Below are 15,077 nucleotides of genomic sequence, written 5' to 3' on the forward strand. Positions count from 1 at the left end.
AAGAAGATTTGAATCCAAGACCTTACTCTCACCATTTGTTGTATTGCTATAGTTCATCACTGAAAGTATATTTATTTAGTAGGAGATATTACAAAATCAAAGGGCTTAGGATATATACATTCTTGTAGACACATTAAGCATAATGTAACTCTCCTCAGTTTTAGAAAATAAAATACTTAGGGAACGGTTAAAAAATACAAAAGCAATGTCAGACATGATTAATTATACAAAGATATAACAGAAAATAATATGAAAGCTACTTCAAGTAGCTACTTACCTGCAGCATTCCAAAACAGGTAGGCACAGCGACAATGACAGACTAGCTCCATGATACCTGCAGCATTTCCAAACAGTTTCTAAAAGGATGACAATATCCTTTATATGCACTTTCCGACTCATGATCTTATAAGTAGAAGTTTTGATCCAGTTCCTTGTGAAATCATACGCGACTAAAATATCAATCTGTTAGCAGCAAATAGTGCCACATACAAGCTTCTCATAACGAGCGGATAAATGCAAGCACGTTTGAATTGAGTACTGAAATGGAGCAAATAAAACAGGACATTATCTCTTGTGTCTTCATACACATTGTTACAGTGATTTCTACAGATGATTCCTTTTGTCAAGGAGCATAGTTATATCAAGAAAAGGATCGATACAATTGTGACACCAATTATTGCTACAGTGGCAAGAACTGAATTCTGATCAAATGCTTTCTGCAAGCTGCCTGCTCGTGAGAAATGCTGGAAAGCCAGGAAACAAGAGATCGCTAAAGAAAGGATAGCCCCTTCTTGTTTCCCTCTGCATGTATATGAATTCAATTAGTTCGACTAAAGAAAAGAATTCCTTGATCTCAAAGACATTACATTCGTAAGACTCTAACCTCATGCTCATAACTTGATATGGCGCCACAATCACCAAGAGTAATGCTATAAATGGCAGCTCAAGTTCACCTATAAACAAGGCATTTTTAAGAATTACAAACAAAGGCAGGTAAATGGCAGTTGAACAGAAAAATCCAGTACTGGAATTCGATAGCCTACAACCTAACCTACTTGAAGACAAATACAAACCTGGGAAAGAGAAGAACAGTCGAGTAAGAAGCGCCAGGAATGCTGCCCAGATGCCATATTCACCCCTGCAAATCAGATGCCGGAGTTTTAAGTTTAATGACTTCAAGATGGCTATAAGAACATGCAAAGTTCTCTCATCCAGCATAACAAAAAAAAAAAAACAAAGGAACAAAATCCACAAGAATAGGTAAATGATCATAAAGCCAGCCATGAAGAAAAAGCTTACTTCATCCAGGAGACAATGCCCAATGGTGCTTGTAGAGCGAATAGTGGAACAACAAAGGACTTATGAATACCAGTACCCCTTGTAAGCATCAATGCACTACAAAAATAAAACACCATTCAGTATAATAACATTGAACTGACACAATCATCTATCCCAATTTCACTTCCACACATGATTCCAAGACAGTGAAAACAAGTATAACACAAGCAGGAATTCATGAAAATGCTACAACATCCGAAATGGAGCTAAACTTCTAAGGAATTTCACAGATCAGCATTTTTCAACAGTTCGATGAGAGTGAGAGATCAATCATACACGCAAGAAATTGTGGAGATCCATTGTAGATTATGAACAGACAACATCGGAGTAGCATAACAAACCACACTCGATCCTCTCTTCCGCCGCTTCTCAACCTTGGCCGACACTGAAGCCGTTCGCTGACGATCAGACGATAACCTGCTAACCAGAACGAATCAAACAAAAAACAAAATTCCAAGTGTTTGAGTATTTGAAATCGCGTGTTGTTAGAGTATCTATATATACCTTAGCGGACTGAAGGAAACATCACTCGCACTGTGGCTTAGACCGGAGAGATTCGAAATGCGAGGCCGGAATTTGAGAGAGAGACAGGGGTTGTGGTGGTGGAGAAAGACGATCCGGGACGATGAGAGACAGAGACTCGCCATTGTATTTGTTTAGTAACACGGTGGTGGAAAGATGACGGAGTGATCATTCCGTTAAATATTAATCATTTTAATACATGATCGTCACGTGGACGGTGTAGATTTCGCGGCAAATACTTCAAAGAATCTGAAATCTCCACCGTTGTTTGGTATCAAATCCAATGTACGATTCCCACGTCAGCTTTAAAATATCCCAATTCAATTCAACAGAACATGGCAAAATATTTTTTAATATCCCATGTTGTTCAATAATTTAGGATATGGATTGCTCTTTTAAAATCATTTTTAGTTTATTTTGATATTACGTTTCTTTGACNGTTTTTTTTTTAAAAAAAAAAAAAAAAAAAAAAAAAAAATTGTAAAGACCAAATACAAGCATCATCACATTAATGTATCAGCATTTAGAGCACATTGGTACAGAGATTTTTTTACAGATGAGAGTCTTTTTGTGGAGGATCAAATTAAAGTTTATAACAAGAAAAGAAGAGATACAACTGTGACACCAATAATGGCTACAGTGGCAAGAACTGAACTCTTCTCATATGCTTTCTCCAAGCTGCCTGCTTTTGAGAAATGTTGGAAAGCCAGAAAACAAGAGATTGCTAATGATATGATTGCTCCTTCTTGCCTCCCTCTGGCAAGTAATAATCAATCTCAGATTAAATATAACCTTGATGATGATCACAACAAAACATTACATTCTTTAAGATATATTCTTTAACCTTATGCTCATAACTTGATGAGGCGCAACAATCACCAAGAGTAATGCAATGAATGGCAGCTCAAGTTCACCTATAAAACAAAGGCATTTTATAAGACTTACTATAATTTCATAGCATGTAATCCAACCTACTTAAAGACGACTAACACTAACTTGGAAAAGTAAAGAACAGTCGAACAATAAGCGCGATGAATGCTGCCCAAACGCCATATTCTCCCCTACAATTTAGATGCATAAGCTTAATTAGTAAGCTTCAAGATGGCTGAGAGAGCACGCCAAGTTCTCTCATGTACGTATAGAATAATAACAACAAAACAAAAAGAGAAACTGCATAACAAAAAGCAACAAGCATTAAAAGGCTTACTTAATCCAGGCGACAATGCTCGATGGTGCGTGTAGAGCGAATAGTGGAACAACAACGGACTTTTGGATACCAGTACCCCTTGCAAGAATCAACGCACTATATATATAAAAGAAATTAACACCATGATTAGAATAATCTTTGTTATAGTGCTGACATTAATCATATACGAAACAGAGGAAACTACACAATCATCCATCATGGTGTTAAGAAAAATCACAGTAAATGAGAGAGAGAGAGAGAGGTCATCTCATACATGCAAGAAATAGCTGAGATCCATTGTAGATTATATACAGAAACGGGAGAAGCATAGCACACCAAGCTCGATCCTCTCTTTTGCCGTTTCTCAACCCTTGTCGATACCGTAGCGGTTCTGGTTCGATGACGATCAGCCAATAACCTAACACAAAAACGACTCGTAACAATTAATCAAAAGCTATACCGTTTGAGAGTTTTGAAACCGTATCTTTCTTCTAGTGAGATCTCTATATATATACCTTAACGGATTGAAGGAAACAGAACCCGTAGTAGCGTGACCTATACCGGCGGAGAGACCTGATGAACGAGGCCGGAGTACTTTTAAAGAGAGAAAAGGTTTCTGGTGGTGGAGAGAAACTACTCGGGACGATGAGAGACAGAGACTCGCCATGTGTATTGTTTAGTAGCACGATGGTGTGGTGTGTGGAAGGATGACGGAGTGATCGTTCTGTTAAATATGATGGTTACGTGGGACGTGTGGATTTCGTGGCAAAATGCTTTTAAAAGTGGAGCCTAGTGTACACGTGATTGGAAAACGAGAGTCCTTCACTATCAAACAAAGAATCTTTGAATCTCCACCGTTGGAATCAACTCAGATGCAAATCCACCGCACCTAGGATGATTCCATGTCAGCTTTAACATATCTAGTTCATGGCACCATGACAAAAATTCATGTCGATCAAAGATAATCTTAATTATTTTGTCTTTTAAAGTTTACAATTAATTAATACAAAAATACTGTCATACTCAATTGATTATTTACTTTGGCTTTGAAACTTCTCTTTTCTACCAAAAATATTCGAGTGATAAGCCAGTTTTTGATGCCGACATAAGTCCTTCAGTTTCAGCCTTTCAATCATGTTCTTTGATTTCAGCCTTTCATGTACGTTCTTTTATTTTTTTTGCTATATCCTTGTTTTTTTGTTTATATCCTTGTTATCTTTTTGTTATCATGTTGATTAGACTTGACTTATTTTATCAATAAAAATACACAAGACTGAAAGAAGAAAAAAAAAAACAAGAAAAATACAAAAGATTTGAGAGCACTCTTTTTTTTTCTTACTGTACAAATTGCCAAAGCTTATAATAGAAGTAACAAGAGTTACAACATAATACCCACATAAAACCGAGTATTCATGGTTTTTTCCTTTTTACATATACTCCATGGAACCAAAAAAAAACATGAAGAAAGAAAAGAAAACAGAGTAAATACTCTCCCACAGCTGCAGGCAGCATTTTCAAACCTGCAAATCGAAAACACACTCTGCAGGGTGCTGCATCAGCATCAGTTAACTCTGCCTTTTCACCAATATGTACGGTTAAAATTAGTACTTAGGAAAAAAAAAACAGCCATATCACAACACTCAAAAGTCTTCTTAAACTCTTGTGTCAGCTTCTCTCTCTGCCATCATCATCGAGCTGAGAGTCAAGGAGATCCACATTCTTAATTTCCTCATCAACAACCTATAAAAGACAAAAACAAAAACACCATAACAAGTCTAAAGATCATATCTAACCACAATGCAGGCAGTATTAACTTCCTTAAGGATCATCTGGATTGTAGTTGTTTCAGATCAAAGAGTAATGTTTTTACCTGTTCAACAGTGTCTGGATTGTTAGGGGTGTCGAAGATAATAGGACGACAACGCATATCTTCATTCATCAAGCTTGAGTTCTGAAAATGGGCTATAAGGGCAGATTTTCCTTGTATCCGAGCATATGCTAGTGAAGCTACTTTCTCACTGTTAAACTTCTCCCACTTCTTCCCGTTAAAAGCCTGCAAAAATGGATGTTTCTGTTAATTCGTTATCCAAGTGATCTAAACTAAATTTAACAATATCTTAAATGAAAATTGGAGAGAGAAGGATACCTCATAAAATGGAATGATGAGTTCTGGAGAGAGCATATTGATGAATGCATAGCCAACATTGCATTTGTTCTGCAAACCAAACAGTTATTAACAGCGCGTTGGATCAGTTAGTGAATTCATAACTTTGAATTACTAATGAATCTTTTACCTTAAAATCAATGGGCAAATAGAGAAAGTTGTAAGTTCCTTGGTTCTTTTCATCAATCGCAGCTAACAACATCTTTGAGGTGTATCTGTTGATAACATCATGAAAGAAACTCAATCAGGAATCTGGCTGTACCGTATAAGTAACAATAAAGCTAAGAAAATCTTACTTATTTGGAATGTTTTTAATCATCAAGGTGGTCCGAGAATCCTCTCCTTTAAGAATTTTGTCCAAATCAAGTTGAAACTGTTTCCTACTTTCAACCTGGATCGAATTGTTCTCGACTCTACGAGGCCTTCCATTTTCATACAAACCGTCAAAGCCAGAGGTGACCCGTCCTGGGTTTAGACCGCTGCTTAAGAACATGGGGGTGAATCTTGGTGAAGACATCATTCTGTAACTTGAAAACCCGTTTTCAACCATGCTTCCAGGGTTAATGATCCCATTATTTGTCATTTTTGACGGGAAACTTCCACCGTTGATACCCATTCCGCTCATTCCTTGAAGACCAACACTGTTCATGAACAAAGTGTCCTTTGAAGACTCTGGAACGAATCCAAAATGCTTTTCTAGAGGAACACCAGATGGTGCAGAGCCAACATGAAAGTGATGATGACTACGACTTTGATTCTGATGCTGATGCGGAAACGGAACAGATCGGTCTACCCGAGCTGAGAAGAGTGGATTCCCAGTGGATGATGTTGACCAAACCGAGGAACTTGAAGGTTCAGAGCGTGTATTAGGACTTCCCCAGAGAAACTCTGAACCTGACAACGTCTCAATTCCACCTCCATTTGAGATCAAAGGACCAGAAGGAGAGAGATTTCCGGTGTACTTGTTATCCAGCTTTGGCTCTTGGAACAAAGGTGATGACTGTTGGAAGACGTTGCTACCAATTTGAGCCCTGCCAATGGGTGCAAGCTTCGAGCTTGGTCCTTGTGAATTTAGAGCAGACGCCAAACCAGACAAGTGGCTGTTCCTTGTAGGACTTAACCCGAAAACGGGTGACCTGCTAAGTACACTTTGAAGTGGACTACCCTCCACAGGACTATTCAGCAGCCAGTTACCTGCCACCAAATCAAACAGTTTTAGCCTTTGAGGATGTCAAAATTACAATTTTGTTTAAAGAGAAGCATATAAAAATATACTCACTTGGAGGAGAGTTTGCGATGGGTGAACCAATCATAGGTAGGTAATGCAAATCATCGTTTTCAAGTTCTTGGTTAAGTTGCAACATCAGGCTAGTAGAGCAAATAATTAATGATCAGACGTAAGAAATATAATGGCATTAATTATTGTATGTAGCAGACCCAAGAAAGATACAAACCTTCGACGAGCTCCTCCAGGGCGACTAGGTTCAACCTTTATACGTTTTCCTGCAACCTCACATCTGTTTAATGCCTTCAATGCTGCTTCAGCACCTCGAACATCATAAAACTCGACGAATTTGTGATGCCTCTTATGTGGTGTTTCCCTTATCTGGTTTTCAGGAGGAAAAAACAGTATTTAAAATGGATGTTCTTCTTCTTTCAAACCAGCTCCACAGTATCAAACACACTATTTTTGTCATAAAAAAATAAACAGAAAGATATCTAAACACACCTCTTTGATCTCGCCATGTGCACCAAAAATACCATGCAAGTCATCATTAGTAATTGAAGGATCTAGGTTAAAAACCACTAATGTCCCCTGATTCATATCTTTCTCAGATGGATTATCCTACAGATACATAGTAACAGGTACAATAGAAGCAACTTAGAGCTGCAACAAGAATCGTTGACAAAGTTAAAAAAGCAGTAAAAAACCACTAGCAAACCTTGGGAATTGAGAAGTGAATATCCAGTTTTCTCCGTCTTAATGGCTTATTCTGTAAAGACCGCATAGCCATCCGAGCAGAACGAATGTCATAATAAGATATCATGACAAATCCCCTATGCTTACAAGTAGTATAGAGCGTTCTAATGTCACCGTATTGCTGCCACATCACCAAAAAAAAACACAAAACATAACCCATCAGTGTCTGTAGAGTAAGTTTGTTAAAACAAATCCAACAGTGTAAGGTCAATATAAGTTGAAGATACCTCAAAGAGAGTTCTGAGTTCAGAGTCCTCTACATTACTGTTAATATTCCGGACAAACAATGTTCTCGAGGGGTGTTCACCGTAAGGATGCTCACCAGCAACTGTGCCAGCACCATTTTGAATATTGAATGGCGGAATTGCGTTTCCACCAAGACTTGAAAGGGACAATCTTGGAGGACCAGTCATGCTCAAGTTGTCCCTAAAATCAGTGTCAAGTTCCATTCCTCCTCCGCTACCAAAAAGATCGAAATCATCAGCATCTGGTATCTCGCCCAGTTCAAGTTCATCCATCATCCCTGTCAATAGATCTTCTTCATCAGGAAGTAGGTTTCCAATGGAATGAGATTCAACGTCATCAACACTTTCGTGAAACTTGTTTGCACGAGAAACAGCCGTATCATCTATCCTTGAGAAACTATCTCTGTTATCACTCATTTGCACTGGAAAAAAAAACGCAAACTTTGTAAGCTAAAGAGAGGAAGATATGTATATGTCCCATATGTGAAAAGATCTAAGGGAATTTGGTTAGTACGTTTTCCATGGGGAAGAACAGGTAAAGAACTGGAGAACAAAGTAGCATCGCTGGAAGGATGATGGTGACGACCAAACCCAGGGAGGATCCCCCAAGCTCCAGCCTCAGCTTCGTGTGGTATATCCATTTCAGCAACTTCTTTCTTTGATCTGCTTTGCAAATTAAAAAAAAACAAAAAAAACAAACCCATCAGCTCACATTTATAATATCATATTCAAACTGGAACCAAATACATAAAAAACTTGACACAGATCAGACATATATACTTAGTTAATCAACAAGCTACAAGAGTGAACAACACATAAGAAAAAACTCAAGTCATGTGTAGAAAAATTAACATGCAAGCAAGAAAGATTGATCCAAAGGAAGAAATCAAAAACTTTGAGCAATACAAGATGATGCACACAAACCAAACTCTAAAAAAGCTCCGATCAAAAAGTAAACTATATTTTTTTTTTGTTCTTGTTCGCTGCTGAAGTAAAGTTGAGTAATTTGACTAAACACAACAGTCAATTAATGGAGCTTGAAAACTCAATACAAATAACTAAAAGTCGCAAATTTAAAGAAAATCAGAATCAAAAGATCAAAGAAAAACAGAACTGCTGCTTGGTTAAAAAAAAAAACACACGAAACTAAACCAAATTAGCTTGTTCTATGCTCCGATCATCAAAAAGCTAAAACCTTTTTTTAAAGTCACAGTAATGATCGTAATCGCCGACATAAACAAAAAGAGCAGAAGAAACCCATTTAAGAAGAAGGGGTTTAGACTTATATAATAGACAAAAACCCAGAAAAAAAAAAAGAAGCAATCAATTGGCGAAGAAAAACATCAAAAACCCAGAAATCAAAAATGGGAAAAAGTGAAGAGGTAAGAGAGAGAGAGAGAGAGAGAGAGAGAGAGAGAGAGAGTTAATAATACCTGAAAAATGTGCAGTTACCAAACACCGACGACGACGATGATCACCGATACAAACGAAGCACGAACAAGAGAAAAGAGAAGAATCTCTCTACCAACCAAACAAAAATTAAAAAAAAAAAAACCCCCCCACTAAGCACAGAAACAACAAAAATAAAATTAGAGAGAAGAAGGAAGAAAATTTGGACTTGTCTCTTTAATTTTTGTTTTTCTGGGGGTTTAATAGAGAAGAGAGAGAGAGAGAAGAAACAATAATAATGTGAGAGGAAGAAAATAAAATAAATAAAAAAAAAATTTGAGAGAGAGAAAGAAGGATTGAGAATGATTGATGTGTCTGAAGAAGTTTTTTTTTTCTTAACTGTATTTAAATACATTTTTTAAGTCCGATTTTTTTTTTTTGCATTTTAACTCTTTTTTATTTTTCAATTCAATACAACTTTTTATTTATTTATTTTAAAATACACTTTTTTATTTTATTTTTTGCAAGTAAGTATGATCTTGACACTTCCGTGTTTATCTCTGTTATATAATCTTTACAGTAACTTTATCCATAAATACGTATCATGCTTTTTATTTAATCCTTACACATTTACTACTATCTACTAATGTAAATGGGATAATTGATGGATATCCCAACTAAATATTTTAGATTCGTTTGGCATGTACAATATATGTATGTATCATTACGGAATTTTAATCCATGTTCGCATTTCCATATTTGTTATTTTTTCAGGTTTACATGAATTTTTTTCGACAAGAGATTATCCATATATTATAAGATTAGATAAACTTTTGTTTTGAGCAAACAAAAAGTTAATGTATATCTTAATCTTTAACAATTTTAAATTTTGAAAATATATAATTGATTGGCTTAATAAAGTTTCAAATCATACCCATAAATTCTTCGTAGCTTCTTCCATTATTATTAGTTTTTTTTATCGCAGTTGGATAGAAACGGAGCCAATATGTTTGCTTAATTTGACTAAGTGTATATTATCCAAAGGTAATATACGAATGATGAGGCACATAGTCAACGACTCACAATCTCTCTATTAAAGGTTATATAGTTTAGTGTAACATCTTACATATAAATACATTTTATACATACGATAAAACAACTATAGTACTAGTTGATAGAATCACTCGCCATACCCAACCATCAAGTAGACTTATATTTGACCAAGAATGCTACATCTTTATGATACGTTACCAGTTGGTTAGACGGAGTTTATTTCAAACATACTATATAGTTTTATCATTTTCCCATATATATCTCAGATCAATGATTGAAATGTATTCATCTTTTATTCTTTAGTATCGAGCGTAACAGACACAAGACAAATTATACGCGGGGAGGTCGGAAAAGTCGAATAAGATTTTTTTTTTAAGTGCCTTGGATAAATATAGATAATGTTTTCTATTTATATAGCCCCATAACAATTGAGATGTCAAGTCATCGTCCACAGAATGAAGAAAATAATGCAGCCCCCAATTATCATCCATATATACACTTCCGGACCTATAATTCGTAACGAAGATACGTGCTGATTACAACTACTTTGTAAGATGAATTGCTTAATGATATTCATGGATTCGAAGCGTTGTTTAATGAATTTAAAACATGTTAAGAGGAATATAAAACATTGATATATCCATTTTAGAAGTATATTAATAGAGGATTAGTGAAATTCAATGAATATGACCGAGTCAGCATGATGGCTATAGTTAATTACAGAAATTAAACAATAGTAATTTGCTAAGAAGTTTAGATAACACTGCATCATATAACTGGTCCCCTTGAATTATTTTATTTATTCTTTATTGCTAGTTTTATTTCTTCACGTTAGACCTATAATATATATAGTAGTAATATAGTACAGAATCCAAAAAGAAAAATTAATAAGGGGTTAACATCATAGGCTCACTTGGATTAATATCATAGACTTAGTTTTTTAAAAATTAATCTGATCCACAAATTTCTAGTCTTATTGCTTTACGGCTTGGGTGATGTTTAGAAAAAGAGGATATTGCGAAGACACGTCACTACGTCAGGATAATCTTGAAGCATATGCCATAATGCTAATACCATGAATCTTTTTATAAGATAAACCAGTAACTTTTGAATAACCCAAATTAGTGTCTAAAATATAATCCAGCATAGGAGAAATAATATAGAAATGAATATTCTGCTTATACGTTAAGTGGTAAGATTTGTTACTATTGTAGAAAGGAAAAAATATTGTAAACTGCAGTGACTGATTCAATCCTGTTATAAATTATATCGAGCTCAGTTCATAATATTATGAAAGTCCAAATTTGACATGGTCATTGGTATTGCTCTTTTTATGTGGTTGAAACAAAAAAAAAAAAAAATTGAAAAAAATATACAAGTAAATTTTAGGTGTGACGTAAATAGAAGGCATATAAAACTTGGAATATATGTACTTTTTCTCCGGATATATAATTACATTTTTGGAATTTAGATATTATTTTGATTTCTTGAAAAGATTATTAGGACATTGACTTAAAAAATCCCATAGCCATAGGTGACAGTTGCGTACGGACGTCACTTGTAGATTGTGTACTAAAAATAGTTGGGTTCGATTCGCATTTTACCAAAGTTAAATTGTACATTTTTTTTTCTTGTGTTTCCTTGGTTAAAAGAGTTAGTTCAACCAAATCTATTGAAATATGTTGTACTACTACAAAATTAGCTCAATTGTCAATAAAATTAACAAATTCTATTAGTAAAATAGAGAACTACAATATTTTGGTTTGATGTCTTTGATGAGCCCAAACAAAACAAAAGAGAGAGAGAGGGGTTTGGTAAAAAATAGAGTCGCTGTCTGAAGGACGTCCGAGTGTAAAGTTAAAAGACCTTCGTTTGCTTTGCGTCATAGATTACAAATTCCTTCTTATTATCCCATCATGTTTCCCTTTTTCTTAGGGTTCGAAATGATTACGCAAACTAATCTATACTACAACACAATCATTCATACATATGTACTTATTGATTACATTATATCGTAGGTTAGTTTCACGTTTCAGTATTGTTGTTGTTGGACCCTCAAAACAAAAACAAAAGAGGGCAAAGTAGAAGCAATAAATCAAAATCCATATCACTCTTTTGTTCTTTTCCAAACTTATTATATTACAGATATCTAGAGAATCAATTGTGTGTACACATGAACAATTCAAACAAATATGTATTAGAAAAGCTTCCTAGTAAGAACAACACACAATGCCACAAGCAACATCCTGTGATACACAGCTAATTAACTGTAACTAGGGGATCAGTAAAAGAGACGAGCAAACTCTCTGTCAGATCCAAAAGCCATAGACTGATCCTGAAGATCACATTCTCCTCCCTGGTCACATATTGGGCAATCCAAAGGATGGATCATTAACAGAAACTCCATCACTCCTTCCCTCGCCTCCTTTGCTATAGGTGTGTCAGTCTTAATCTTCATCCCTGTTAAAAAGACTCTGACAAATCTAGTATTATAACCACAATTACGTGTAAGTTGTAACCATTGAATCGTCAAAGAGCATACAACTAAAAACATTAAGTCCCATGTTCTCCTAATAATCAATGATCACACCAATCCCTTAGCATTTGGAATCCAAATTCCATAAAAATGAAAACTTTATTGAACTAACCGGGAAGTGCAGGCATGGCACACGACGCCACAGGTTTAGGAGACTTCTCAACCTCAACAAGACACATCCGACAGTTTCCAGAAATAGACAACCGCGAATGATAACAAAACCTCGGGATATCAACTCCGGCTACCTCACACGCCTGAAGAGGAAGAATCGACGTCGGCTCAAGCTGCTGAGATACAGCAGTGGTGGTTTCCGGAGATTGAAGCTATGGTTTTGAGAAGATGGTGCGGAGAAAGAAACTAGTGTTGTTATGGGGATGAAGAATACGAGAAACTGGTCGAAATGTTCTGGAAGCTAAGTAGCTTAACCCCATTTCGTAAACGATCGATCACTTCGAATCTTTAACGTGTTGTTGTTTCTCTCTGGGGAGTGTGTTTGGAACAGAGTGAGGGAGACGAACGAATTATGGGCCTTATATTGGGCCTATTGAATCGTAAAAGGAAGTTGAACATGGGCCGAGGATACCCATATTTTCAAGCGGTGCTTGAAGAGAGAAACCCTAAAAACCTAAGTAGACTTTCTGCTTCTATATAAAGCGAAAACCCTAAACTCTTGTTTCTTCAACCAAAAAATCATCGGCGGCCTTAGAAAGTTTTGTTTTTTTTTCTTCCTATCTAGATGATGTGGTTGTTAGCGAATTAGGTGTTGTTTGTGTGTATATGTTGCTTAGTCTGCTCAGATTAGTTTTATATTCGTGTGTGTGTTTTTATGCAATCTTTGAGGGAAAGTGATGATATGAAATTGTCGCCCCAGTCTTAATCTGCATCCATTACGATGGAATGCAACGTGGTGATTGACTATTTTTGGTCTGATTCTCTCAAAGACACTCTTTTATGATATTTTTTTTTATTAATAATCTTTTATGTAATGGGATATGATGAGATGGCATTAATGTTTTGTGACACCCAGTCTGATCTGCTTCGGCAGAGTGAATGATTTGCCATATTCTCTGATCCAAATTCATTGCTTTTGTGTTTTCAATTTTGGTGAATTCGATCCAAAGTTTTGATATTTATGAAGAGAGGAATGAGGGTATAATATCCATACGTCTGCAAATCAGAAATACAGTGTTGATAATATGACATGCACTACCATCTGACCTCTTCTTCTTTCTTGTGTTTTCGTTTTGAGTTCTTTGATTATATGCAATCAATGATGAAATCATGTCCAAATTGAATGATTATTCAATGATTATTAAAATCACTAGATCACCATCTTTCGACTGAGATTGCTGTTTTTTCTATATCATATCCGTGAATTGTTTTGTCTTTTGTGTTTTGTGTTGTTTGTGTGATGGTTTGCCTATGGTATCTGATGTCCAAAGTTGATAAAAATTGTGTTTGGACATTTCGTTTTTCTTAGGCAGAAAGTGAAATCAGGCTTTGCGACACTGTTAGCTTCTTTTTTTTACCATAAGCTACTTGTTACTTTAATACCTGTTTACATCTAATTTTTATCAATCTCTGGTTTAAAACCCTAACCCATTCTTATATTTCATAAACATCATCTCTTGTCTTTTACAAAGTTCTTGTTGCAGGTTTTACTCACTTGGTTCTCTTGGTGTTGATGTTGCTTCAATGGGGATAATTTCTGGAACCATCTCTCTGTCGTTTATATGATACCACCTTATGGAGATGTCAACTAGTATATTAATCCGTGTTTTATTGACAAGTTCATGTAATATCTAAGTCACAACAAGTGTTTATAAGACTATATGGAGTTTGCTCCTATTTCTATCAGTGACCTGTATCGTTACATTTCTGCTGATATTAAAAAATAATGACAATATTTTACTCCTCTCTTTTGTGTGTTTCTTTGAAAGACCTTGCTCTCTTTTTGGAGTGTTCCAAAACCTCCGACTCATTAGCGTCTCTTTTCCATGCCAGGCTTCAACACAATTGTCTCCTTTCCCTTGCCTTTCAATATCTCTTATCACCTGAGGAAAGTAAATAGTATACCTCATTTTGGGGTAAAGCTTGAGCCATGGCATACATGTCTAAGTAAAAGCCATCCCATAATCAAAGCCAGTGTGCTAAAGGAGCTTTGAGAATCCATAATAAGAGATGCATAATGTATGGAGGCTAAGGCTGTAAAAACAAAATCCTGGTTTGGATGTATAAAGTCTTTATGTAGGATCATTGGTTCTATGATTTTAACCTACAAATGAACATCTAAACAGCAAGTTCAACAAATCAATGGCAAGAAGTGTAATGCTTGTTGTTAGAGGCTGGTTCCAGATAGAATCCATGTCTTTTGTTTCATTGGATTATGGAGGTGGTAGAATCCATGTATTTGTTTCATTGGATTATGGAGGTGGATTCTAGCTTGTTTGGGATGTGAAACCTTTGGATTATGCATGTTAAAATTTGGTAACTGTGTCAAAAGCATTCGAAGATGTTTATGCCACTGAAATTCTACACAGAGAAAGGTTGCATCTTACATCTTACAGGGGAAAGTGCTTGCTGCAATAATTAGAAGTAGGATTTTATGGGTGCTAAGGACCAATGCAAAAGCTGATTATAAGATTACACTTTTGAGACAATTG

General features: G+C 35.7%; 5 protein-coding genes across 6 annotated transcripts in view; 1 reads left to right on the forward strand and 4 right to left on the reverse strand.

Annotated features, from left to right (window-relative positions):
* Positions 1 to 613, forward strand: part of LOC104778938 (glycine-rich RNA-binding protein 3, mitochondrial-like) — a 4,068-nt gene extending 3,455 nt beyond the window's left edge. The window contains exon 4 of the mRNA XM_010503342.2: positions 598 to 613. Coding sequence (XP_010501644.1) covers positions 598 to 613 — 16 coding nt within the window. The remainder of the gene's footprint in view (positions 1 to 597) is intronic.
* Positions 500 to 2,023, reverse strand: LOC104776972 (cold-regulated 413 inner membrane protein 2, chloroplastic). Its single transcript, XM_010501151.2, has 6 exons — positions 1,843 to 2,023; positions 1,615 to 1,755; positions 1,300 to 1,395; positions 1,074 to 1,138; positions 884 to 953; positions 500 to 801 (listed from the first exon to the last, which is right to left on the reverse strand). Exons 1-6 carry the CDS (start codon positions 1,983 to 1,985, stop codon positions 636 to 638), a joined length of 681 nt encoding a protein of 226 aa, XP_010499453.1. The 5' UTR covers positions 1,986 to 2,023; the 3' UTR covers positions 500 to 635.
* LOC104776973 (cold-regulated 413 inner membrane protein 1, chloroplastic-like) lies at positions 2,344 to 3,761 on the reverse strand. Its single transcript, XM_010501152.2, has 6 exons — positions 3,562 to 3,761; positions 3,321 to 3,464; positions 3,068 to 3,163; positions 2,857 to 2,921; positions 2,705 to 2,774; positions 2,344 to 2,616 (listed from the first exon to the last, which is right to left on the reverse strand). The coding sequence occupies exons 1-6, from the start codon at positions 3,711 to 3,713 to the stop codon at positions 2,451 to 2,453; spliced, it is 693 nt and encodes a 230-aa protein (XP_010499454.1). The 5' UTR covers positions 3,714 to 3,761; the 3' UTR covers positions 2,344 to 2,450.
* On the reverse strand, positions 4,350 to 9,014 carry LOC109124475 (protein MEI2-like 5). 2 transcript variants are annotated; one of them, XM_010501154.1, is made up of 12 exons: positions 8,870 to 9,010; positions 7,951 to 8,102; positions 7,419 to 7,858; positions 7,154 to 7,312; positions 6,940 to 7,056; positions 6,665 to 6,816; positions 6,490 to 6,578; positions 5,507 to 6,404; positions 5,341 to 5,425; positions 5,193 to 5,261; positions 4,917 to 5,099; positions 4,350 to 4,786 (listed from the first exon to the last, which is right to left on the reverse strand). In XM_010501154.1, the coding sequence occupies exons 2-12, from the start codon at positions 8,075 to 8,077 to the stop codon at positions 4,712 to 4,714; spliced, it is 2,394 nt and encodes a 797-aa protein (XP_010499456.1). In that variant the 5' UTR covers positions 8,078 to 8,102; positions 8,870 to 9,010; the 3' UTR covers positions 4,350 to 4,711. The 2 variants fall into 2 exon arrangements, with proteins under 2 accessions (XP_010499456.1, XP_010499455.1); XM_010501153.2 differs by having other exon boundaries at positions 4,359 to 4,786; positions 7,951 to 8,099; positions 8,870 to 9,014.
* LOC104778939 (probable methyltransferase PMT24) overlaps positions 12,160 to 15,077 on the reverse strand; it is a 7,565-nt gene continuing 4,647 nt past the window's right edge. The window contains exons 10-11 of the mRNA XM_010503343.2: positions 12,527 to 12,737; positions 12,160 to 12,338 (exon numbers count right to left, since the gene is read on the reverse strand). Coding sequence (XP_010501645.2) covers positions 12,160 to 12,338; positions 12,527 to 12,737 — 390 coding nt within the window. The remainder of the gene's footprint in view (positions 12,339 to 12,526; positions 12,738 to 15,077) is intronic.

This window comes from Camelina sativa, chromosome 3 (assembly GCF_000633955.1).
Source record: "Camelina sativa cultivar DH55 chromosome 3, Cs, whole genome shotgun sequence".
In the NCBI taxonomy this organism is placed as follows: domain Eukaryota; kingdom Viridiplantae; phylum Streptophyta; class Magnoliopsida; order Brassicales; family Brassicaceae; genus Camelina; species Camelina sativa.

What these genes read in the sequence shown, in the direction of transcription:
- LOC104776973 (XM_010501152.2), bottom strand. Translation starts at nt 3,713, where the DNA reads ATGGCGAGTCTCTGTCTCTCATCGTCCCGAGTAGTTTCTCTCCACCAC. An exon ending in GTTTCCTTCAATCCGTTAAG is followed by an intron (nt 3,465 to 3,561) that starts GTATATATATAG and finishes TTTTTGTGTTAG; the next exon opens with GTTATTGGCTGATCGTCATC. An exon ending in AGCATTGTCGCCTGGATTAA is followed by an intron (nt 2,922 to 3,067) that starts GTAAGCCTTTTA and finishes TCTAAATTGTAG; the next exon opens with GGGAGAATATGGCGTTTGGG.
- LOC109124475 (XM_010501154.1), bottom strand. Translation starts at nt 8,077, where the DNA reads ATGGATATACCACACGAAGCTGAGGCTGGAGCTTGGGGGATCCTCCCT. An exon ending in CACATGGCGAGATCAAAGAG is followed by an intron (nt 6,817 to 6,939) that starts GTGTGTTTAGAT and finishes CCTGAAAACCAG; the next exon opens with ATAAGGGAAACACCACATAA. An exon ending in ATTTGCCCATTGATTTTAAG is followed by an intron (nt 5,262 to 5,340) that starts GTAAAAGATTCA and finishes TTTGGTTTGCAG; the next exon opens with AACAAATGCAATGTTGGCTA.
- LOC104776972 (XM_010501151.2), bottom strand. Translation starts at nt 1,985, where the DNA reads ATGGCGAGTCTCTGTCTCTCATCGTCCCGGATCGTCTTTCTCCACCAC. An exon ending in ATCTCCACAATTTCTTGCGT is followed by an intron (nt 1,396 to 1,614) that starts GTATGATTGATC and finishes TTATTTTTGTAG; the next exon opens with TGCATTGATGCTTACAAGGG. An exon ending in TATCAAGTTATGAGCATGAG is followed by an intron (nt 802 to 883) that starts GTTAGAGTCTTA and finishes ATATACATGCAG; the next exon opens with AGGGAAACAAGAAGGGGCTA.